We start from the raw sequence: 23,954 nt of genomic DNA, 5'->3' as shown, positions 1-23,954 counted from the left end.
CAGCGATTTTTTGCCCCCCCCCCCCTCCTATCAATTTTGTACATGGATCTTACAGAAAGTGCCTGTCCTAGCTGCAGCGTTCGGCCCAGACAATTTCTTAACCTAACATAACCCTAAATAATGCTAAATAAATACTAATTTGGTCATGTACAAAATAGATAGGAGGGGGGTAGCCAGGGGGAGGGGGTCCAAAAATCGTTCACTAGGACCCCGGCTGGACAGATTTGGCCTAAGTTTTAGTTTTAAAACCTTGATTTCATACATGTATTATGTATAAGAATATATTTATATTAATCTCAACGTAATTGTAAAGTACGATAATTTCCAAACACACGATTATTTGATCTGTCGTTTATAAGTTGTAAACTCTAACTGCTGCACTCTGTTAAAACAAAACTGCTTCAATGGTTTTGAGTCATTTGTCACCCATGCTAACACGATCTCAGAGTCACTTGCAATCCAGTATCTTCTACATCTTGATCCCAGTGCCTGAAGAACACAGAACAAAGTTTCACTTGCTAACACTAATGCTTCTAACTCATTTCTAGGAATTGTGTGATGAACTGACTTAGATCTCGCAGTTACTAACCTTACACAATAAGTACCATCCTTTGTTAGCATTCGAGAGTATATCGCTACTCCACACATCCACTGAGCAGCATCACAAGTTACTATCAGTTCAATTGACTCTGGTTCTCTTGCATTCACCGGTACTAAGGATCAAGGAAACTTAATACCTTTGGCTTGATGAATTAGAGTAATATTTTTCTTCCATACCTCCTGAAGATTCTCTGGCAAAACTTCAAACTCAAAAATAGTTACTTCTTTCATATCTAAATTTAGCTTGGCCTTAATGACTGCAACAACTCCAATGGCATCATACAGTTCCTTCACTTAAGACAAACACATGTATCTAGTTAGTTGTACCGAGTCTACAAGCTTCTCAACTTTCTCAATTGAGTCTACAAGTTCTTCGTTGGGTTTCTTTGCTCCTCTCAGCTTAGGATTAAAATTTACTTCACTAAACATTGTCGCACATTGTCGCTATTCTCCGCAATGCCGCTGTTGTGATATTACCAGAGGATACTAACCCATAAGTAACACACACATAAACCCAGGTTTCCACTACCTCTTGGGGGTCTAACGTGGGTGAGCAGAGATACAGTACATACCTATATTCACTTTCATAGAGTTTAATAGTGTTATACATTTTACTAATGTCTGCAGTAAACCCTACAATCCAGCTTCTCCAATTGATACCGATCATTTACAAAGAGTTTAAACAATTGATCCCTTTTACCAGTGTTTCATTGAACCCCGACATGCTAGGATCAACTACAATCCTTGCAGGGGTGGACAAGCTATTTTCATTAAACACCGTTCTCCAATACATATAATGCTTTAGTTTACCATCATTTACCCTTTCCTGAACACATTGTGGTAAGGATAAAAAAGGAACTACAAATCCTTTATCAACTAATTCACTGTGAAACTTCACTGTAGCTTTACGAGTTTCTAGAGATTTTCTCCTTTGTTGATCAAAAATCTTCAAAGCTACTTTATAATTATTTGTTTCACCATTCCACAACCTGGCCAAATACCTTCCAGGATCACGTTTAAAAGGAAATCTACTATAACTACTAAATCTACTGTATTCAGTCTAAATAAATGTTAGGGAATTCTAGTTCATGACAATCACCCTATTATCCCATGAACTTTCAGTCATGAACCTAATTGCTATTAAATAGCAATAATTGTGTGTTATCCAAAAGCACACTAAATCAGCAATTAAACTTAGCTTATGGCAATAAGTTTGCTTTTACTTTATTGGAGCAATAATCTTGCCCAATAAAAAGGGTTAATAGGAACTAGTCCGAACTGAGCAATTTAACTCTATTTTGCTTCTATTAAAGCAATCAGTTGCATTAAATGCATTACTTGGCAGAGAATAAAAAGTTTATCCTTACTTGTTTCGCTGATCGGGGTTGAACAGAGCTAGGGTAGATCCAGCAGGGTCTTGAGCAATAAGTTTGCTTAAGGAGAGCAATAAGTTTGCTTGAGGATACTGCTGAACCGATATAAACCACAATGAACAACAACACACACACTTGCTAAATTAAAAGTATATAAAGTGCAAGAACAAAAAGATAAAATATAACCCAATAAGATGTACTGCTCAAATAAGAATTTAGTTTAATAAGAATATTGAAAAAAGTTAAAAGAAACAAGAAAATCTTCCAAATTTAAAAGTTTTAGAACGGATCAAAAAACAACGCTTTTGGAATCAATTGGTTAATAAATATTTCCCTGTTTAATCTAAAAAAAAACACAAAAGATTTCACTTGTAAATAAAGCCGTAAATAGAGCCTTAAATATAAAATTTTACCTCAGATCCGCCGATTTCACAAACTAAATCCAACTAAAAAATGAAAGAATTCCAAATTATTAATGAAAATATTTTAACAATTTTAACCAATTTGACTTTATGTGGAAAAATTTGATCAATCTTTCTAACCTGGTAGTGAGACCAGATGACCAAGGGTACTGCACAGAATTTAGTGAAAACTGGTTTAAAGTTGTAAACAAACAGTAAATAAACAAACAGAATATGTAAAAAATATTGAGAATATTATTATTCAGAACCAAATCACGAATTCAATCAAGCTATTTATGGGATTGCTCTAAATTTACAAAATTCGCTAAAGGACTGTTCACAATTTACAAAACCGCGTTCCAACAACATTCAACAAATTAATGAGAAAAGTAGATTTCACTCTAATACAGCAGAGGATTGTGCTAAAGCTCATGGATTCCTTTGTTTGGAGTACAAACAGTGATCACCCCTTATCATAGAGCACAGTTTACCAGCACCATTTGGTCTTTATTGTGCAACTTCCTTGAAATCATTCACTCTCCTATAAGTTCTTTTCATCCTGAGTCTAACGGTATAGTTGAGAGGTTTCAACGCCAGCTGAAGGTTTCCCACCGTGCTCATCTAGCTGGGTCTGATTGCTTTCATCACCTACCTCTGGTATTACTGGGAGTGTGTCAATTTCACCTTCTGAGGCTGAGTTTGGTTCTCCGTTAGGTCTACCTTGTGAATTTCTAGATAGCCCTGAGCTCCCTTCTCCAGAGTATCTATTTCGAATCCAGCAAATCATCAAGAATCCTGTTGCTCCACCCCATAACAATTCAGTTCCGTTCCCCAAAAGTATTTTAATCTCCAGGTTGGTTCAAGACTGACTCAGTGTCTGTGGATAGATTGAAACCAGTGTTCTCCTAGTTTCCAGTAACAGCTCAGGATCCCTCTCGCCTTGTTAGACCTCCATTGCCTTAGAAACCTCCAGCTCCAGTACCTCCAGCTTTGATGTCTGCATGTCTCCAGCTCTGATGTCTCCGCCACCAAGTCTTCTGACACCTCATTCGACAGATACAGGTCCAAAGAAGAAGGCTCATTTCTCTCCTGCAGTTCCTGTTCCTTCCTTATCCCGGAGAAACCCGAGAAGAGTAGTTAGAGATAAGCATCTTACTTCTCTACAGTCTCTCAAGATGCTGGGGAAACGCCGGTGGAGAAGCTAGATTGTCGTTTTCCATTTCCAGACCCAGGCTCAACCAAAACAATATTTATTCCATAGAGTAATAAAACGAAGAGGTGAAGCTTAGCTCAGATGTACACAACCGACCTGTCTAAGATAAGATAAGATAAGATAACGTTTATTGCTAAAATAAATGTATCTNAACCTTTCCGGTCCCCGTTTGCACTGTACCGCACAGACATTGGGTTAATAAAGCAGACAATCAACAGGACTAGCCGGTGCAACAAGGTTGACGCGGTCAGACTTTATGCTAAATTTATGTTGAATTTACTTTTATTAAAGGGGCAGAGGTGCGTGTATTATGATTTATACTGCTATCACATAGCTAAATAATATGTAGATTTTTGCATTAATCTTTTATACATTTTTTGCTTTTACCAATGGCAAGAAAATCAACTTATTCACTGGTATATGTGTATATACTATACACTGCATATTTACTGTGCTTCATATTCTTTGGACTATTTGAAATCCTAAATCCTAATCATGGGTCCCAGCTTTTAATCTAATCTATCTATTAGTAAAGACAATTAAAAACCTCATCGTTTCAGGGGTAATTTTTTTCTTCAAAATATAATTTCTCCTTCTTGACTTTACATAAAAGTTTTTATATTTTAACATTTTTAAAAATTCAAATGAAAGTGTGAATAGATTACCCCTGTTTCTAGTTATAATAAAAGTAGGTATCTGGTCACAGTGTATTTTTAGTCGAGTTAGAGGTTTTGAAGGGTGTAGACTGGTGAAGAAACTAGAAACTGCCCCAGGAACCAATTTACTTGACATGTGTGAGAATATTTAAATTGATTACCTATTTAGAACATGTAAGGATAAGACAAAGCGTGGCATTTTATGACACAAAAAGATCTGAATTTTCCTGAACCAGCTAATCGGACATGGTTTCATGGTTCTTAAGATGGAGCAATCACATCTAATCAATTTATAATTGCCATTTTTATCGACCTTACCTTTTTTTAGAATTTTGGAAAATACGGAGAGGAAAAAAAAGATATTCTTTCAAAACTATACTAGAATTGAAGAACAACAAGATATTGTTTCAAAACTATACTAGAATTGAAGAACAACAAGTTTTAAAATGTCTGAACAAATTTTCGAGTGTTTTTTTTTGACAAAGCCCTTTTTTGCAAGACCCTGTTTAAGAAATCTAACAGAAGCTTATTTCAACCTCTTATTATGCATTTAAGAGTTCAATATCTGTAGGGCAGGATTAAGTATATTTATTATGGCAGTTAAAATAAAGTAGATGAAAAAAAGTGTAATCAGGGGCGTATTTAGGAATTTGTCCAAGGGGGCTTACATTTTTTTTAGCACCCGCTGGGGCCTGAAAACCCCCTGAAATCAATAGATTTTATGTCCAGGGGGGCTTAGCCCCCATAGCCCCCTTGAATACGCCTCTGAGTGTAGTAGTACGTTAAGCAGGTTCCGGTCTCTCAAAACAGAATATTTACAAAAAGACCTTTTTAGGACTATCTTTTAAATTTCTGTTTTATTCCAACCTTTTCTCCAATTCCAATTGATTCGCAAAATAAATTTTTTTCTAAGAAAAAAATAAGAAAATTAATAAAAAATCATATTTTTGTCAGGTGGTTAAAAACAAATTCTCCTTTAAAAATGTTAGAAAGAAAAAAACCGCACCGAGATCGTTTCTTTGTTTGATCTCGGTTCATATCCTATGCATTTTTCGTAGACTTTCCTCTCGACATTTTTCGTGGACTTTCCTCTGGACATTTTATCCAGCCATTTTTCATGGATTTTCATCTGGACATTTTATCCAGCCATTTTTCATGGATTTTCATCTGGACATTTTATCCAGCCATTTTTCATGGATTTTCATCTGGACATTTTATCCAGCCATTTTTCATGGACTTTCTTCTGGACATTTTATCCGGTCATTTTTCATGGATTTTCATCTGGACATTTTATCCAGCCATTTTTCATGGATTTTCATCTGGACATTTTATCCAGCCATTTTTCATGGACTTTCCTCTGGACATTTTATCCGGTCATTTTTCATGGACTTTCCTCTGGACATTTTATCCGGTCATTTTTCATGGACTTTCCTCTGGACATTTTATCCGGCCATTTTTCATGGACTTTCCTCTGGACATTTTATCCGGCCATTTTTCATGGACTTTCCTCTGGACATTTTATCCGGTCATTTTTCATGGACTTTCCTCTGGACATTTTTCGTGGAGTTTCCTCTGGATATTTTTATCCGCCGCAAAAATCAGATTTACAAAATTAAAAACTTTCGACCCACCCTAAACCACATTTTAGAAACTCGTTTTCTTTCTCTTTTATCATTCATATGATATATATCGTCGTTTGTCTAGCTTGAAAATTGCCCAATTCCAAAGATTTTCTTCATCTTTTCTAAGGCAAAATTTGTTTTCAGACGAAGGTTTAAAGATCAACGTTTAGTCTCTGAAATGATGTCTACAGTTACTTTATGGAAGATGTTTATAATTCTAGAACATAAAACTTAAATTTCTATTCTGCTCGTTTTGCATCTAAAGTTAGACTTTTTTAAATATTTTTTTTTAAACGGACCCCTGGCCTTTATTACTCAGGGTTAGAATTGCATTAACAGTAATTTCAATGCAATGACCTTTTTTGCCATCACTAAAACCCTTGAAAGGGGATTAGTCTAAATTGTACGTATACATTTGTTATAATTATATACTATTGTACTCTCGTTAGTAGATAGTCTATTATGTGAATTTATCTAAATAGTTCATGAAGTATAAAAACAGGGGTTAATAACTTTTTAACGACAAATTTTTTGCACGTTGTAGTAGCTTAATACTTTGTATAAAGGTTTGATATTATAAAAGGTTTTTATAAGGTTATATTTTGCCCTGCTAGTTGGATCCAAATAGATTAATGATAATGTTAAAACCTTCAACAGTTTTCAAAGGGTTTACCGTCCGTTATTTTAATACATTTTTAGAAATAGTGAAAGGTGACAATTTGGAGAATTTTTTTAATTTTTAATCCCTCCATCTTTGCTACCTGATGGTGTAAATCTTTGATACTTAAAATTTAGATTATTTGATTTTACAGAATTCGTAATTTGAAAAATCTATGATCTACGACATTTGGTTGGAACGATAAAGGGATTAGAAAATGCTTCTTTTGTTGTACTAAAATTCTCTGGTTTAAAGTAAAATGTGAAGGTTTAAAATAAACGCAAATACATTTTTACAAAATAATTTTTTTATTATTTTCTATAAGTAGTGCGGCATTGAAGTACACCGAATTCATGGGTTTAAAATAAATACAAAAAATGTTAAGTTCCAAACTATTAATGTTTACGACGGTTTTCGTGTTTTGTTAATGCCACAATAGTTTATTTCGTTATTGAAAAGATTGTTCAAACAGGACAAAAAGCTGTGTTATGTCACAATCACAGCTTTTTGACATTTTGAAATGTACAAGCTGCTGTGAAAGTGTGTATTTTAAAATGTACAAGCTGCTGTGAAAGTGTGTATTTTGAAATGTACAAGCTGCTGTGAAAGTGTTTATTTTAAAAAATACAAGCTGCAGTGAAAGTGTGTATTTTTAAATGTACAAGCTGCTGTGAAAGTGTGTATTTTAAAATGTACAAACTGCTGTGAAAGTGTGTATTTTGAAATGTACAAGCTGCTGTGAAAGTGCGTATTTTGAAATGTACATTGTACAAGCTGATGTGAAAGTGTGTATTTTAAAATGTACAAGCTGCTGTGAAAGTTTATATTTTGAAATGTACAAGCTGCAGTGAAAGTGTGTATTTTGAAATGTACACACCGCTGTGAAAGTGTGTATTTTATTTTCTAAGGTCTGATAAATATTTTTTCCTGCTGGAAAATGATGGTATAAAAATTATTTTCTTGCCAATCATTATTTACATTCCAGACATGCATTATGTGGTCTCCATCAGTCTTCTTCTTACAGGCAAGAAATATTTCTATTATATTCCTGTATTTCACAATGATACTAATTTCTTGGTTAAACATAAGGTTTCCATTTTTGTCTGAATCATTTGTTCCCAAACATTTTCTTATGACAGTTTTCCAGTAACTGGAAAACTGCAAAACCAGACAAAATTTGTAAAAAGGAATTAAGTCTGAACTCTGATTTTGAAATCTCAATATCTTTGAAGCCAAATGTTGTGTAGACATCAATTCATACTTTGAATTTTATTCTATCAAGTTTAAAGTCAAAGATATAGGGATTAGACTATTTGATTTTGTGGCAAAGATATAGGGATTAGACTTTTTGATTTTGTGGCAAAGATATAGGGATTAGACTAGTTGATTTTGTGGCAAAGATATAGGGATTAGACTAGTTGATTTTGTGGCAAAGATATAGGGATTAGACTATTCGATTTTGTGGCAAAGATATAGGGATTAGACTATTTGATTTTGTGGCAAAGATATAGGGATTAGACTATTTGATTTTGTGGCAAAGATATAGGGATTAGACTATTTGATTCAGTTCCTTTGTTTCTTTAATAAAAGTTTAGATGGTTTTGAATTCTTAACAGTTTCAGAAAAGGTTTTGAAAGACGTTTCCGTCAAGAATGGAACCAGAAAATATTAGAAACCCCACAGGGATTTTTTCACTTTAGAAACCAGATTCCCTTCAGTCATAACCAGTTAATTTATAGTGGTCTGATAGTCATCCTTTAACTATATTTTTTATTCCAGATTTAATAATATATATTTGAAAATGTTCAGGGCACATTTGTAAAATTCCAACTGCAGTTATTATTTTCACAATTTCTAGCCAAGTTTCTTGACTAAAGACTATTCACGGGTAGCAGTAATAAATTTGAATTTCCAAGCCGGGTAAACCTTTCCGGTCCCCGTTTGCACTGTACCGCACAGACATTGGGTTAATAAAGCAGACAATCAACAGGACTAGCCGGTGCAACAAGGTTGACGCGGTCAGACTTTATGCTAAATTTATGTTGAATTTACTTTTATTAAAGGGGCAGAGGTGCGTGTATTATGATTTATACTGCTATCACATAGCTAAATAATATGTAGATTTTTGCATTAATCTTTTATACATTTTTTGCTTTTACCAATGGCAAGAAAATCAACTTATTCACTGGTATATGTGTATATACTATACACTGCATATTTACTGTGCTTCATATTCTTTGGACTATTTGAAATCCTAAATCCTAATCATGGGTCCCAGCTTTTAATTTAGAAATGAAAGCATTTTTTAATAATTATACTTTGTTTGATGCATTATGAATGAAAGATCAAAACAAGATAAAATTAATTAGAAAACAGAACAAACATGATTGGCATTAGTTACTAAGTTTATCACAGAGCGGTCCCAAATCTTTCAAATAATTGTTAGTAAATAAATTTAAAATTTTTTTTTTTATATTTCTTGTTTTTGCAGGTTTTAGCTCTCTCGCCCTAGGAAGGATTGGTTCCAAGAAACCTAATGTTCTAATTTTACTTGCAGACGATTTAGGTAAATATCATTATTACTAAATATGAATGTATCGCTATTATTTTTAATACCCACAATTCACTCCCCCCTGACCCCAAAATTCACTCCCCCACTACCCTGGCTCCCACATTTCCCTCTCTACTGTCGCACTCTTCCCAAACTAATGATGAAAAAATTCCATTGTATGATGAATGATTTCTTTTACTTTAAAATTAAATATTTAAGAATAGCTCTTCCTAGAATATAACGTATACATTTCTGAATAAATATTTCTCTCTCAGATAATTAGAAAATTAGGATAGAAATCGAAAGTTTCAGGGCTGAGCGCTGCGGCTAGGGAAGGCTTGGAAAATAGTGCTTAACGGCCCAATAGTTGAATAAAGAGTGAACTTGTATTACGTTTAATTCAAAAGAGGAGAATTACAAAAATATCATTTAAAGTTAAAGTTCAAAATAAATCATTTTCAAGAAATCTTCTAATTTGTCTTTCACTAAACTATTCGAAATTCTGACAGAATATTTTTAACTTGCGATCGTATTTAAAACCATGTGCATTGTAAATTAAAATTAGGATTATTTAAGAGCTGACTAAATATCTACTTGTAAATGCTTAAAGGATATATATTCAGTTGAGATTTTAATATCAATAGTAACAGAACAAATTTTCAAATGGGTGATATTAAATTTTCCTTTGTGTTTTGTTTTTAGTGAAACCATCATACATTGTTATTTTGTATTTGAAACTAAATACTATAAATATAACTATAAATATAATCTGAGTCCTAATTTAAGGAATTTGAGACGCATCTCCAATTCTCCAAAAACCGATTCTAATTGAGTGCTGGATTAAATCTTGAACAAACCAAACAGATTTGAGTCGCGTCTGAAATTTAAGCCGCGGCTCAAATTCTTAAAATTCGGCCTCTGATATATCTTGACTCTGACTTTTAATTCAAGATTACATTTCAGTATTGGAAATTTTCATTATTCAAATTTAAAGGGGGNAAGTCATCACTGCCCCTTGTTAAATGTTTATTTTAGAGAGATAATAAATTATATATTATAAAGTAGACAATGATACAGTTAAACTGTTTCAAACTGTAAAATGTATTAAATGTCCTGGATTAGAATTCAGATTATGCCGGAATGCGGGAAGGGAAAAAAATCCCCCCCTCACCCCTCCCTCCCCCTAAACTGAAAACTAACATTTATCTAATTTAATGCCCCAGTTTAACGAGGGGTGGGAGGAGGAGGATCTGTGCATTGAACCCCCCACCCCTCCCCCCGGTACCATTACTAAAACTGAACCTATCATGAAAATCTTTTCTCCAACAACAAAACACAAATTTCCCAAAAAATGTAAACAAATTCAGAATGATTTTTTGTATTCCGAAAAAACGCAGTACACTTTTGAGATTTTGGATGATTGATTTTTGATTTTTTTTTAAATCAGCCAACTGCAAAATTTTTATTAACATTTAATAAAAAATAATGCAGCGATAATAATTTAAAATTGTCCATGCAATGCTGATCGTACGTTGAAATATCAGTAAACGTTCTTCAATTACTCCATTTATTTTTAAATTGGAAGTTATACTAACATCTCATTTTCTTTGTTTGGAATTGAGTCTTTGCCACAATTTAGTAATTCCTTATTTACTTCAAACTTTAACTATTTAATCTAACAGAATTCATAGTCTGAAATATCTAAGGTCTACGACAATGGGTTAGCAATGTATAGGGATTAGAAAATAATAGTTTGTGGCAAAGACTCAATTCCTTTTATGCTGCAAAAAAATTTAAAAGCAATTGAAAAAAATTCAATTTAATGACTCAATTATTTTTTTCACGTTTTGGATTTGAGTATTTTGAAACAGTAAAGTTCTTGTTGTTTAGTTTATTTTGAATATATTTGGCAAAATTCGTTAGAATGTGGATATTTCAGTTCGCAGAGATGATGTCTAATCCAGTCGTTTAAAATAATCTAAAATATTTATGGATTTCTTGTTTAGGTGTGAATGACGTTGGTTGGAACAATCCTGAGACATCTACACCAAATCTGGATAGTTTAGCAGATCAGGAATATGGAGTTTCTAAACCTTAATATAATTTGTATTTATTTGTAACACCGGACCATCTTTACATCAATACACCCCTAGAAAATTGCTCTCTCTACGTCAGTTGGGGGGGGGGGGGAGGCTACGGAAAATGGAGAGAAATTCTGAGTTGGTTCACCCCTGTAAAATGTTTGTTTCCGACCCTTAAGCTGATAAAAAAGTTAAATTAAAGTATTCGTGTTTTAAAATTTTGGTTAACGTTTTTTCAATAGTAATTAGGGGGGTTGGGTCGAGAAATCTACTTTAATAGTAAAATGGCAACGGAACATGGGTTTATACAAATGGATTCTAGTACAATAGATGGCAACACGTAGTATTTGTACACTCTCAGTACAGCTGTATTCTTACATGACAAGTGTCAACTCAGTATTGTGTCCGACAAAATTATTAATAATAGTGATAAATGATAATTTTAGAGTAAAGAGCTTATCTTACAGTGAAAAAAGTGCAATTTTATGTGTTATTTATTTTCTGTTTTTACACTTTTTTATTTAATCTTGAAAAACATGTCAAATAATGTGAGAAAATTTCGTTTTCTTTGTTATATTTGACACTTGTGACGTCGTGTTACCACCTATTGTACTATTTGGGTTTATAAAATCCGCTAAAGGGTGTTATTCTGGATAATCTGTACTCTCTACCGACATGTACTCCCTCCAGAGCAGCTCTTCTAACCGCTATCTATCCTTTCAGATATGGTCTTCAGGTATACACTGCACACTTGGGGGCAGGAGGAACAATAAAATATAAAAGGAGAGTACAAAATTTATAGACAATTTATATTTCTTGGTCTTAGAGTTTAAACAATAATAATTCACGTTAAAAAAAATCTTTGCCACAAACACTTTTTTTCTAATCCCTTAATCTTTGCATCCCAATGTCGTAGACCTTGGACATTTCAGGCTATGCATTTTGTTAGATCAAATAAGTTTGGAATATTAAAGTTTTGCACTGCCAGGTTCCACAAGTAAAGAGATTAGAAAATTTGAGTCTGTGTACTCTGTGATAAACACTCAATTCCATTTTTTTTCTGTCTATTGTTGATCTTAGCATTGATTTACAAAAGTTTTACGTTTTTCTAAGTTGTCCAAAGCATGATTTTTTATTTTAAAAAGGGTGAATATTTGATATCAAATTATTAACAATGTAAAGATAGTTTAAAACTAATTTACAACTAATTATTCTCAATTCCTAAAGTAAATGCGTCTTTGCCGGAAACTGAAATTGTCTAATCCTAGTAACCTGATTGTGTAAACCTTTCCGATTTAAAAACTTAAATATTCGATCTAAAGATTTATATAGTTTGAAATCTTAAAGGTCTATACTTTATGCCACATTGGGTTGCCAAGATATAGGGATTGGAAAATCAGACTTTGTCGCAAAGCCTTTCTTTGTAACACACAAATAATTTTTTAGCGTGGATTTGGTAAACATGTCCCGGATGGATTACCTTTAAATCTCACTATACTGCCTCAGTACATGAAGAAAGAGGGATATCAGACCCATGCTCTAGGTAGGCCCAGAGTCAAAACATTTATAATTAGCCATCTTTTTGCATGTCATCGAACTTCTGAAAAAAAAACATTTTTGGCATTTTTCCATGTTTTTTGAATAAAATTAAAGTAATTGTCCTTCTGGCTAGAACTGTTAAAGTTAATTACAGAAAGTGGATTTCAGGGAAAACAACTTTATGAATAATTCTCTTTTTTTAAGTTTTTAAAAATATTGAGTTTGATTAATTTAGGAAAATGGCATCTTGGTTTCTGCTCTGAAGATTACACACCAACACAGAGGAAACATTTTAAAATAATCTTTTTCGAAAAATTAGCATGCGCTGTTCATCGTCCACATGGTAAACTTTAAGTGACCGCTAATTGAAAAAGTGCCACCAGCAATTCACAATGAACTTTTTCTCGCCATATTTATCATCTTTTCATTCTTCTTTCACTCACAACTTCATAAGTCGATTTAAAATTACAGGTTTTTAGAAAAACGTAGAAATTTCTTTTGTAATTGTAAATGTCAAGATAAAGTTGTACTGTTGTGGATTTTAATTGGATAGTTTTTTGAAATTACAAAATTATTTTGAAAATTATGGTTTTAGAGGATTCGACACTTTTCATGGTTTGTTTGTTGGAGACGATACTGAAAGTCTGGCTGATAATAATAATCTTGAAAAGTAAGAAAATTTTATTTTTAAAAAGATGATTAAGAAATAAAATAAATTTTTGTTTGCATTCTTTTTAATTAAGAGAAATTTCGAAGGAGAAAAAGAAGAAGACAGAGAAGAAAAGAACAAGGAAGATTAGAAAGAATAGGAATACTAGGAGTTTGGAAGAAGAAGAAGGAGAAGAAGAAGAAGATAATGATGAATATTTTAACGCGGAAGAAGAAGTTGAAGAAGAAAACTTTGATTTCGACATTGAAAAAGATTCTTACACTCTTTCAAGGTAATAATTACTAATACAGGGTGTTCCACACCACAGGACAGGTGAGAGATGAAGTGAAGGTCGTCTTGAATCTTTGAAATAAATGTCGGCTCATAATTCATAAACCACACAAGTCCTGGCACTTCCAAAATGCGGTCTGCCTTTTCAGTGCGTTCAAAAGTTTACAGCCAGATATAAAGACAACTTTTGTTTTATTTTAAAATTTATATTTGAACTAAATTCTTTATATCTCCGGTATTATTCAAAGAACAAAAATGGCAGACCACTTTTTGTAATTGTCACACGTGCATTTTATTATTCTGTCAATATTCCATGAAGCTGTGACTTTCGATCACAATTTGACCCATTATACATAATTTGTTAGCCATTTTTTATATACTTTTTTTCAGCATATACGTTTTGAATTAAAAAGTATAAAATTCATAAGTTTAAAGATTGTTAAATTATAGACCAAAAAGCGTATGATTTCAAATAGAAGATTCAAATACCTCTCACTCTGATAGGTCCGGGGTGGCCAGACATGGGGGAATTGTGTAATTTTTGTTCAAGTATTATAAAATATATTTTATATTAATAAAATATATTAATGATAAATGTAATAAAGTTGACGAATAAATGGCGCAAATTGTTTCAAAGATCAACCTTGAAGTCGTCTCTCAACTGTCATGTTTCCTGGGACACCCATTGCCTCCATGCAGTGATGTTATAAAGAATTTGTAGATATATTTATCTAAATGATTTATCAGTTATAACAATTATGCCACATACGTTTTTAGAGGCTCAATTTATGTATTTTCTGATGGGGGAGGGGGGTGGCAAAGAGATTTTTAAAAATCTAAATCAATAAGCTTAATAAGCGCACCGCATGCGCACAAAATCATGTTTTTCTTTTACCATTTACCAATTCATTAGCGTTCTTTTATCTAAATGTAATTAAACTACTTTTAAAGGACATCAAGAAAATTAAAAGAGCTTCGACCGAAAACAAATACAGATGACTCCAAGATTGATCACATGAAGAAGAAGGAAGAAAATAAAAAGAAGAAGGAAATAAGAAACAAGAAGAAAGAAGAAAAAATGAAGAAGAAAAAAACAAAAAAGAATAAGAACAAAGACCTCTACGATTCCTCTTACTATGCCAAGAAAGTTGTTGAGATATTTGAAAACAAGGTATGCAGATGCACGGATCATAAATATTATGGGATTAATAATAAAAGTCATCTTTAATTTCCATTCTCCTTGGGGGAAACTTTAGTTTTTTGGATCTCTTCTCTTACTTTAGAAACTTTAGAGAGTAGAGACCTCCTAAATTTCATTTACATGGATGTTTGATTTTATAAATAAGAAAAAATGAAATCTCTACTGTCTTCCATTACTAAACCATGTTAGCTTTCTTTTATTTTTATAAATGTATTTCAAAAACTGTCTTTTCAAATTCTGCTTGTTGTAAAGCCTAAAAAAGGCCTTAGAGAATAGGTATTGGGTTGAAATGCATGTTCATAGCCCAATTTGTCAAGGCCAGCTCATAGAAAAAATAAATAGACCGATAACTTTATTACTTTGGGAGGGTTGAAAAAATGCCTAAAAAAGGGCCAAAAAAATGAAAAAAATATTTCTTTTGTTTTTAACATAAATCAAAGTGCATTTTTCACGAGCTTTTCAAAACTAAAGTTTTTAGATCTGTAGCTTTAGTCGCAGAGAAGTTATGGGCTATTTTAGATTTTTTTTATCCCAACCCGACATTTTTTCCGCCCTGTACCTTATACCCTTTAAGTTGAAAAAAAATATTTTTTCAACTAAAAATCCTTTCTGTACATGAAAAATACTAATTAAATATGTTCTAACTGAACAGGTTTTGAAAACTCCTGTACTTCTGTACATGAAATTTATTTAAGAATGATGATGGTGATGGACCAAACCTCTGTAGAGTAAAAAAAGTAGATGTTAGTTCCACATTTATTGAAAATATAATTCGGTCTGACTAAATTGTTCTAGCTGCACAGGGTTGGAAAACACCTGTAATTCTGTAAATAAGATATACTAACATGTTCTAACTGTATAGAATAAGAATACTCCTGTATTTCTGTACATGAAAAATACTAATATGTTATAATTGAATAGGATAAGAATACTCCTGTATTTCTGTACATGATACATTGCATACTAATATGTTCTAATTGAACAGGATAAGAATACTCCTGTATGTCTGTACATGATACATTATATACTAATATGTTCTAATTGAACAGGATAAGAATACTCCTGTATTTCTGTACATGAAATATACTAATATGTTCTAATTGAACAGGATAAGAATACTCCTGTATTTCTGTACATGAAATATACTAATATGTTCTAACTGAACAGGATAAGAATGCTCCTGTATTTCTGTACATGAAATATACTAATATGTTCTGATTGAACAGAATAAGAGTAGTCCTGTATATCTGTACATGATACATTACATACCAATATGTTCTAATTGAACAAGATCAGAATACTCCTGTATTTCTGTACATGAAATATAATAATATGTTCTAATTGAACAGGATAAGAATACTCCTGTATTTCTGTACATTAAATATACTAATATGTTCTAACTGAACAGGATCAGAATACTCCTGTATTTCTGTACATGAAATATAATATGTTCCAACTGAACAGGATCAGAATACTCCTGTAGTTCTGTACATAAAATATAATAATATGTGCTAATTGAATAGGATCAGAATACTCCTGTATTTCTGTACATGAAATATAATAATATGTTCCAACTGAACAGGATCAGAATACTCCTGTAGTTCTGTACATAAAATATAATAATATGTGCTAATTGAATAGGATCAGAATACTCCTATATTTCTGTACATGAAATATACAAATATGTTCTAATTGAATAGGATCAGAATACTCCTGTATTTCTGTACATGAAATATAATAATATGTTCTAATTGAATAGGATCAGAATGCTCCTGTATTTCTGTACATGACATATAATAATACGTTCTAATTGAACAGGATAAGAATATTCCTGTATTTCTGTACATGAGCTTCCTGAGTAAGATGTATCCAAGAACACTCAAGCTCAAGCAAAGAGGACAAATGATCAAGGTGAGTCAAACAAGTAAAATATAAAAATCAAAAAATGTTGTATGTTGAGAACTCATGCCATAAGTATATAAAAAAAGATGTCTTCGCCAAAAAGATAATGATTAAATGTATTAATCTTTGGTGGTTGTTGATCAAAGAGTAAATCAAATGTTTAAAAAAAATATATTGACCGTCTTAAATATGCGTAAACAAATTTTAAATATAAAAGTAATAAAAATTTAAAAGAAATTTTTTTTTGAAATGTTGTAAGATGAAAAAAGAAATAGAACTTTAAGTATGAAATGTAAAAAAAGACAATTTGCAAAAAAAATCCCATTTAAAGTTTTTGTCATTCTGTTTAACTTTAAACTGTAAATTGGAAGTAGAGAAGGAGGGGGGGGGGGGTGTTTAATGAAAAAGAAAAGTCTTTTTTAATTGAAATATAATTTCTAGAAGATCCAGGAGAAGAGAGGAGGAAAAATTCAAGAACTAGATGACGCAGTCGGAATGGTAATGATCCGCTCCTTAAAATTTGGGTTAAATTATTGTATAAATCTCCATTTTTCTAAATTTAAATATTTATTAATAAATGTTATGTTTGATTACATAACTGATTGGGACTGAGATCCATTATGGATTGACAATATTTGTTTGATACCTTGTTTAAAAATTAAAAATTCATATGATCAATCTGAAAACTTCAGGTTCTAGGTGTAGTTAATGGCTGGTTTCGGGTTCAGGTTCTAGGTGTAGTTAATGGCTGGTTTCGGGTTCAGGTTCTAGGTGTAGTTAATGGCTGGTTTTGGGTTTGGGTTCTAGGTGTAGTTAATGGCTGGTTTCGGGTTTGGGTTCTAGGTGTAGTTAATGGCTGGTTTCGGAAATGGAATAATTTTTTATAGATTACAAAGGGATTTATGTTTACAGTTCTGAATTTTTAATTTTTTGAGCCAAAAATTCCTGAGGATTTATTCCTGGTTTTTATTGGTTCAAATTTAGATTTCTCAGCTATATCTTTTATAAAACCATCTTAAAATTCCTGAGGAGTTATTTTATTTTTGGTTGCTCATAGGTTTAGTTTTAGACCGGTCATGGTCAGGTTCAGGGTCAGGTTCAGATTCAGGTTCAAATTCAGGTTCGGATTCAGGTTCAGGTTCAGGTTCAGGTTCAGGTTCAGGTTCAGGTTCAGGTTCAGGTTCAGGTTCAGGTTCAGGTTTCAGGTTCAGGTTCAGGTTCAGGTTCAGGTTCAGGTTCAGGTTCAGGTTCAGGTTCAGGTTCAGGTTCAGGTTCAGGTTCCAATTATGTAAATGTAACTAAACTACTCACGTATAGTTTAAAGCCCAACTCTTTCGCTGGATTTAAAATAATAACTTTTCAATTTTTGAGTCTAAGAGCTCAAACCTCTAGTTTTAAGAGTCGTCATTTAATGTTTTTTATAAGACAAAATTGTTCGAATCGAAGACAGTTCAAAAGTCATCACTAAGTTTGCATTTTTATTGTATTTGTTTAGATAGTTGAAGGTCTGAAGAAGACTGAAGAGTTCGAGAATACTATCATTCTGTTCATCTCTGATAACGGAGCTAGAGCTTTTACTTCAGAGTAAGAACATTTTTAATCAATCAATCAATTAAATTATTTTCGGTAATCGAGTAAGTATAATTACTAGTTACTAATTACAAATTACTAATTACTAATTACTACACGAATATCGAATACAATGAAGAAAAAAATGCCTGAGTTTTAAAAGAAACTGATAACTCGCCAAACGTTTGAATTTTATAATCCCTTTACCATATGGTGTTCAATTTTATATTACAAAGGAGTTGAGTTTTTCCCACAAACTAAAATTGTGTGATTTCTTCATATTTGTAACCTGATGGTGCAAACCTTTGAGGTTTCAATTTTTAATCAACAGAATTCATAGTTTAAAAATATCAAAGATCTACTTCATCGGGTTGCAAAGGTTTAGGGGTTGAAAAATTTGAATTTGTGGCAATAAATCATTTCTTTTCGACTTTTTGATCAAGAGAATTCATTGTCTGAAATATCAAAGGTTTGCGCGCCATCAGTTTGCAAAGATAGAAACTAATGGTGTTCTATGTTTGTTTCCACACGAATTTATTTAAGTTTTTTTTGCTATAGATATACCTATTTCAGAGCACCAGAAATAGACAACCCTAACTACCCTCTTAAGGGGTCTAAAGGGTCGGTGTACGAGGGAGGTACTAAGGTACGCAATTTCTTTAGTGAAATTAAGAAATATGTGTTTTGTTAATAAATTATTTTGTTTAGGTTCCCGGATTCATTTTTAGTCCAAAACTGGAGAGATTCGGATCAAGGTATACTTTTAAACAATGAATTAGAGAAATTTAAACTTTCCAAATCCAAAAAAAGATATTTTGTTTCTTTAACTCAAGCAAAATCATCAGACATTTTTTAAAAGCATCAAAGGTAAAATAGTAGTGAAGGATATATTACGGAGACTTGAACTCCCAACTAATTCATAATGGAATACAGTGTTATACAATTTTCTTTGATTTTATCATCTACAAGAAATAAACAAAATGTTTAAATTTTTTTACTGGAAAATATTTATTCTTTGCTGGAGATTTAGGACCCGGATTTTTTAGACTTGAAGTCAATTTTTAAAATTTCTAGATTTCTTTTTTCTATTGACCAAAGGAGAATTTTTTTATATTGAAATATAGCACAAAGTTTTGTTTGCCGATTTTTACATTTTTGTGAATTTATTGAGACCATATGAACTATAGGTAAATAGAGATTTTAGTGTCGTCTCCGTGTACAGTGTACACCTAAAGGTCTGGGAACAAATTTATGGTTAAAGACGACATCAAGTTTTTTTTTCTAGATACTCCAAGATGATTCATTTTGTTGATATTCTTCCCACAATACTTTCAGCTGTAGGAACAAACACTAGGTGATTAAAAATATTTAAAAACAATTCAATGTTGAATTATAGGTCCATGACATCGGATTGCAAAGATATGGGGATTATAAAATCAGAGTTTAATTATGACAAAGCCTCGATTCCTCTATTTCTAGGTCTTTGCCAATTGACGGGGTGGACCACTGGTCCGCCCTTGAGCAAGGGGTCCAGAATGGGTCGGGTCCAAGGAATACAATGATTTACAATCTTGATGATAACTTTGTACAATCTGTTCTTAGAAGCTCAACCTTTCAACCAAAATTTCAGGTAAACGGGGTTAAATTATTTTTGAAAAATTTCATGAATTTGTTTTCATGATAGTATTGGCTCTGAGAATATATGTAAGAAAATAGTACATCTTCTGCCAATATCAAGATTTTGCATTGCGAAAAAAGAGCAAACTTGTGCAGAATAAAATGTTAGAATTTAGCTAAATGAATTACTTTGAGTGGAAATGGTATTATCAAAAATGATAATATTTGACAATTTTATTTCGATAAAAAGATATTTTACACGCAAAAAAATTCTAGATGATCAAAAACGTGTAAAAATGTTAATTTCAAACAATCTCTTATTAGACTTCATTTCTCTTCTAGATTGGAATAAGAGAAGGTGATTACAAGCTGATTTGGGGCCAATCAAAATCTCTTCACAGATCATACAGAGATGCCAAGGTTGGACAACATTTATCTTAGATTACATATCTTTAGAAGTTTGAGGAAAATGAATAAATAAAATCTGTCAAAGCTTCTAGGTCGCGTCGTACCCTTGGTTAAATAGTAATTTTGATTTGTAAAATTTGAAACATACATTTTTTAATGAACTGTAAACAAAGGTTTAAGAACAGAGTTGGCCCATGAATTTTCTTTAATTTGACAAAAGTAGCATATTACAAATTCTTTTTCCCTTCTTACTCTTTTCACCCGATGTCGTATAGATCAAAAAGTCAAAGTTCGAATGAAGGTTTACATCACTTTATATCAGGTTGCCAAAATACAAGGAAAAGTAGTATAGTTTTGTTATTAGTTCCTTTGTTCAGGATGAGAATGGAATAAACCTGGATGCTCAGATTGTTGAACTATACAACCTGGAGCAGGACGCAGGAGAGCAGGAGAACCTTGCCCCGTCTCAACCTGAGATAGTTAGAAGATTACAAATCCTGGCACTCCAGTATACAGATTATATCATTCCGCCCAGGTTTATGGGACTACAGACAACTGATAGGGTAGGTTCACGGAGATACCAAATTATGGATTAAGTATATTTTATCTAATATATAAGTTTAAATAATTCAAATTTAAAAATACTTAGATTAATGAGTTTGTATGAATAATAAATCCATATCAATAAATTGTCAAAAAATATTAAATTCAAAATTTACATTAAGATAATAAAACAACAAATTTAAATTTATTAAACAAATTTAAATTTAAACTAGAAAACTATGGAATAAGAAGACGATAACAATATTAAACAATAATTAAGTATATTTGATGTTGTTGCAACGCAATTAAATTTTCTTGTGACTTGGTAAAGACCAAGATAAATGTTTAGATAGATTGCGCATAAGATGACATTTCTCAAGGTTATAATGCATGATGAAAGTTATTTCAGAGGTGTACGCATCTTTTGTACAGCAGTGAAATATTCTGGTCATAGGAAACTATTATGAGAATTATCAAAATTATAAAAAATAAATGCTTTTATCCACCTCGGATACTAAACGAACACTGATGCATCAATTTTTGTTTAAAAAATTCCGCCCAGAGAGAACTGGTTTCAATATGTACGCAGAGTATACGCAACTACAATTAACTTTCCTTGCATTAGTACCTTGAGCTATCTATGTTTATTTAATTATCTATGGTTTAATCATTTATTCAGGGAAATGGATTTGTTTAAACTCTACATTTGCTGCTTCTCATGTTATCTAAACTATTTAAAGTCCGAGTCTAAAAGTCGTCTTCCTATTCTAGAGTTTTCTGGTTGTGCATGTAAGAGAATAAGAATATTGGCTAATTAATAAATGGATCAAGAAAATATTGATATTTTTTAACAAATAGGTTAAGAATATAAAAGATTAATTGACTAAGTTAATAATTGATTATTATCAAATAACTGAATTATTTTCTATATAATAATTTCTTTAACAAATAACTTTATGTTTCAGTTATGTATCAATACATGATTTTTATATTTGATAATTTTTATATTTAATAATCTTTATATTCAATAATTTTTAGGTTGTAGATCCCACTTTAGTAAGTGGAGGAATAACTGGGTGGTGTAAAGGTAATTTACTTTACTTTTCCTAATCTTTTTTATCTTGTATCATATCCATTCTTGATCTTGATCCTGCTCCAATCATATCCATTCTTGATCTTGATCCTGCTCCAATCATATCCATTCTTGATCTTGATCCTGTCCCGATCATATCCATTCTTGATCTTAATCATGTTATAATCATATTCATTAGCTTGATCCTGTTCCAAACATATCCATTCTTGATCTTGATCCTGTTCCAATTATATCCATTCTTGATCTTGATCCTGTCCCGATCATATCCATTCTTGATCTAAATCATGTTAATATCATATTCATTAGCTTGATCCTGTTCCAAACATATCCATTCTTGATTTTTATCCTTTTCCAATCATAGCCATTCTTAATCTTTATCCTGTTCCAATCATATCCATTCTTGATCTTGATCCTGTCCCGATCATATCAATTCTTGATCTTTGTCCTGTTCCAATCATATCCATTCTTGATCTTGGTTCTGTTCCAATCATATCCATTCTTGATCTTGATCCTGTTCCAATCATATCCTTTCTTGATCTTGGTTCTGTTCCAATCATATCCATTCTTGATCTTGATCCTGTTCAACTCATATCCATTCTTGATCTTGATCCTGTCCCAATCATATCTATTCTTGATCTCAATCCTGTTCCAATCCAATCAATTCTTGATTTTGATCCTGTTCCAATCATAACCATTCTTGATCTCGATCCTGTTCTTATTATATCTATTCTTGATTTCTATCCTGTTTCAATCCTATCCATTCTTGATTTTGATCCCGTCCCAATAATATCCATTCTTGATTTTAATCCTGCTCCAATCATATCAATTCTTGATATTAATCCTGCTCCAATCATATCCATTCTTGATATTAATCCTGCTCCAATCATATCCATTCTTGATCTTCATCCTGCCCCAATCATATCTATTCTTGATCTCGATCCTGTTCCAATAATATTAGGATTAGGGATTAGGATTTTTCAGCCCTTTTATTCGTTTAAAAAGATTTGGACATGTGCGCAAGTATATACTGCAGTAGTATCCTGGTTCTGTCCTTTCTTAATATTTCTGATTAAATATTTAATGACTGTTCTAGGAGTTGAAAGAACTGAATGTCAACCTTCTTCTACGAGATCCTTTTATCAACTTTCTTCCAGGTAAAACGACAGTTTTGATAATTTTTAAACCATTAAATCTTTTTTTAGAATTTTTCGCCAACAACACAGACCTGCATGATTCCCCAAACGGCGGAAAGTTAATTTACTCAACTGTCACTTACTTAAATGCAAAAACATCCCTTTCCTCGAAGTTTTATGAAAAAATGACGAATTTTATCTTAAAAGACGATAAAATTGTTTAACAACTATTTTACTTATCCATACATAGCGCAGAACCCTTTGTAAAGTAAAATTCCCTTAACTTCCCTTCAAAGCAATTGTAAATAAATTATGTAATTTCTTTTTCATTAGTAACTTGGTATTTTTTGTTTTGTTTTCAGCACAATGGTGGAAGTCTATTATGGGTCACTTCGAAATCAATCCTTATCATGCACAACGTACCTCCACTAGGAGCATCATTTAAAGTCACGTCAGTTTTAGAGGATAAAAGTAGAATCTCAGAATCCGTTACTTATTATTAAATGTTATACTCATACATATTTTTATACTTCTTGTTGTTTTAAAATTTTATATATTGAAAATAAATTTGTTAACTGTTTTTTTTTCATTCTTAAAATATCTTGAAAAATAATAAAAATTTGGGAGTATTTTGATTTTTTCAGAGCTAATGTGTGAACAAATGCCATGTCAAAAATATTTATTTTTAACTTTTGTTCATTTGCCATAAAATTGTAGGATTTTTAAAATTTAGAAATCAGTGAAATTGAAAAACTTTTTCCAGAAATTGAGATCGTTTCCATTTGTGCTAATTATTGGAGAAAAAACATTTGGAAGAAATAAGATATGAAATAACTTTCTTCATTGTTCAATCT

General features: G+C 31.9%; 3 protein-coding genes across 4 annotated transcripts in view; 1 reads left to right on the top strand and 2 right to left on the bottom strand.

The window, feature by feature from the left end:
- The window catches only part of LOC111705831 (uncharacterized), a gene marked incomplete at its 3' end in the record, with an annotated part of 10,396 nt that extends 9,619 nt beyond the window's left edge, over nt 1-777 (bottom strand). Inside the window, 1 exon segment of the mRNA XM_023478511.1 lies at nt 397-777. Coding sequence (XP_023334279.1) covers nt 397-648 — 252 coding nt within the window.
- The window catches only part of LOC111705833 (uncharacterized), a 6,014-nt gene extending 3,306 nt beyond the window's left edge, over nt 1-2,708 (bottom strand). Inside the window, exons 1-3 of the mRNA XM_023478512.1 lie at nt 2,516-2,708; nt 2,387-2,419; nt 1,968-2,111 (exon numbers count right to left, since the gene is read on the bottom strand). The gene's annotated coding sequence lies outside the window, so the exon portion shown is untranslated. The remainder of the gene's footprint in view (nt 1-1,967; nt 2,112-2,386; nt 2,420-2,515) is intronic.
- Nucleotides 2,709-7,480: 4,772 nt separating this feature from the next.
- LOC111705836 (arylsulfatase B) lies at nt 7,481-23,673 on the top strand. 2 transcript variants are annotated; one of them, XM_023478516.1, is made up of 21 exons: nt 7,481-7,547; nt 9,015-9,089; nt 11,081-11,148; nt 11,796-11,891; nt 12,602-12,698; nt 12,930-12,978; nt 13,290-13,364; nt 13,438-13,635; nt 14,586-14,805; nt 16,654-16,746; nt 17,179-17,235; nt 18,233-18,321; nt 18,880-18,952; nt 19,015-19,061; nt 19,592-19,660; nt 19,786-19,936; nt 20,266-20,343; nt 20,709-20,894; nt 21,913-21,961; nt 23,061-23,121; nt 23,463-23,673. In XM_023478516.1, exons 1-21 carry the CDS (start codon nt 7,511-7,513, stop codon nt 23,530-23,532), a joined length of 1,938 nt encoding a protein of 645 aa, XP_023334284.1. In that variant the 5' UTR covers nt 7,481-7,510; the 3' UTR covers nt 23,533-23,673. The 2 variants fall into 2 exon arrangements, with proteins under 2 accessions (XP_023334284.1, XP_023334285.1); XM_023478517.1 differs by lacking the exons at nt 7,481-7,547; nt 9,015-9,089; nt 11,081-11,148 and having other exon boundaries at nt 11,877-11,938.
- The last annotated feature ends 281 nt before the right edge of the window (nt 23,674-23,954 follow it).

This window comes from Eurytemora carolleeae, unplaced genomic scaffold (assembly GCF_000591075.1).
Source record: "Eurytemora carolleeae unplaced genomic scaffold, Eaff_2.0 scaffold686, whole genome shotgun sequence".
Lineage (NCBI taxonomy): Eukaryota > Metazoa > Arthropoda > Copepoda > Calanoida > Temoridae > Eurytemora > Eurytemora carolleeae.
This window is presented reverse-complemented; position numbering and strand designations above follow the sequence as displayed.

Bases quoted from the DNA above. Each gene is read 5' to 3' on its own strand.
- LOC111705836 (XM_023478516.1), top strand. From the start codon at position 7,511: ATGCATTATGTGGTCTCCATCAGTCTTCTTCTTACAG. The intron at 19,937-20,265 runs GTAAACGGGGTT...TTTCTCTTCTAG, and splicing joins CCTTTCAACCAAAATTTCAG to ATTGGAATAAGAGAAGGTGA. The intron at 23,122-23,462 runs GTAAAACGACAG...TTTTGTTTTCAG, and splicing joins TTTTATCAACTTTCTTCCAG to CACAATGGTGGAAGTCTATT.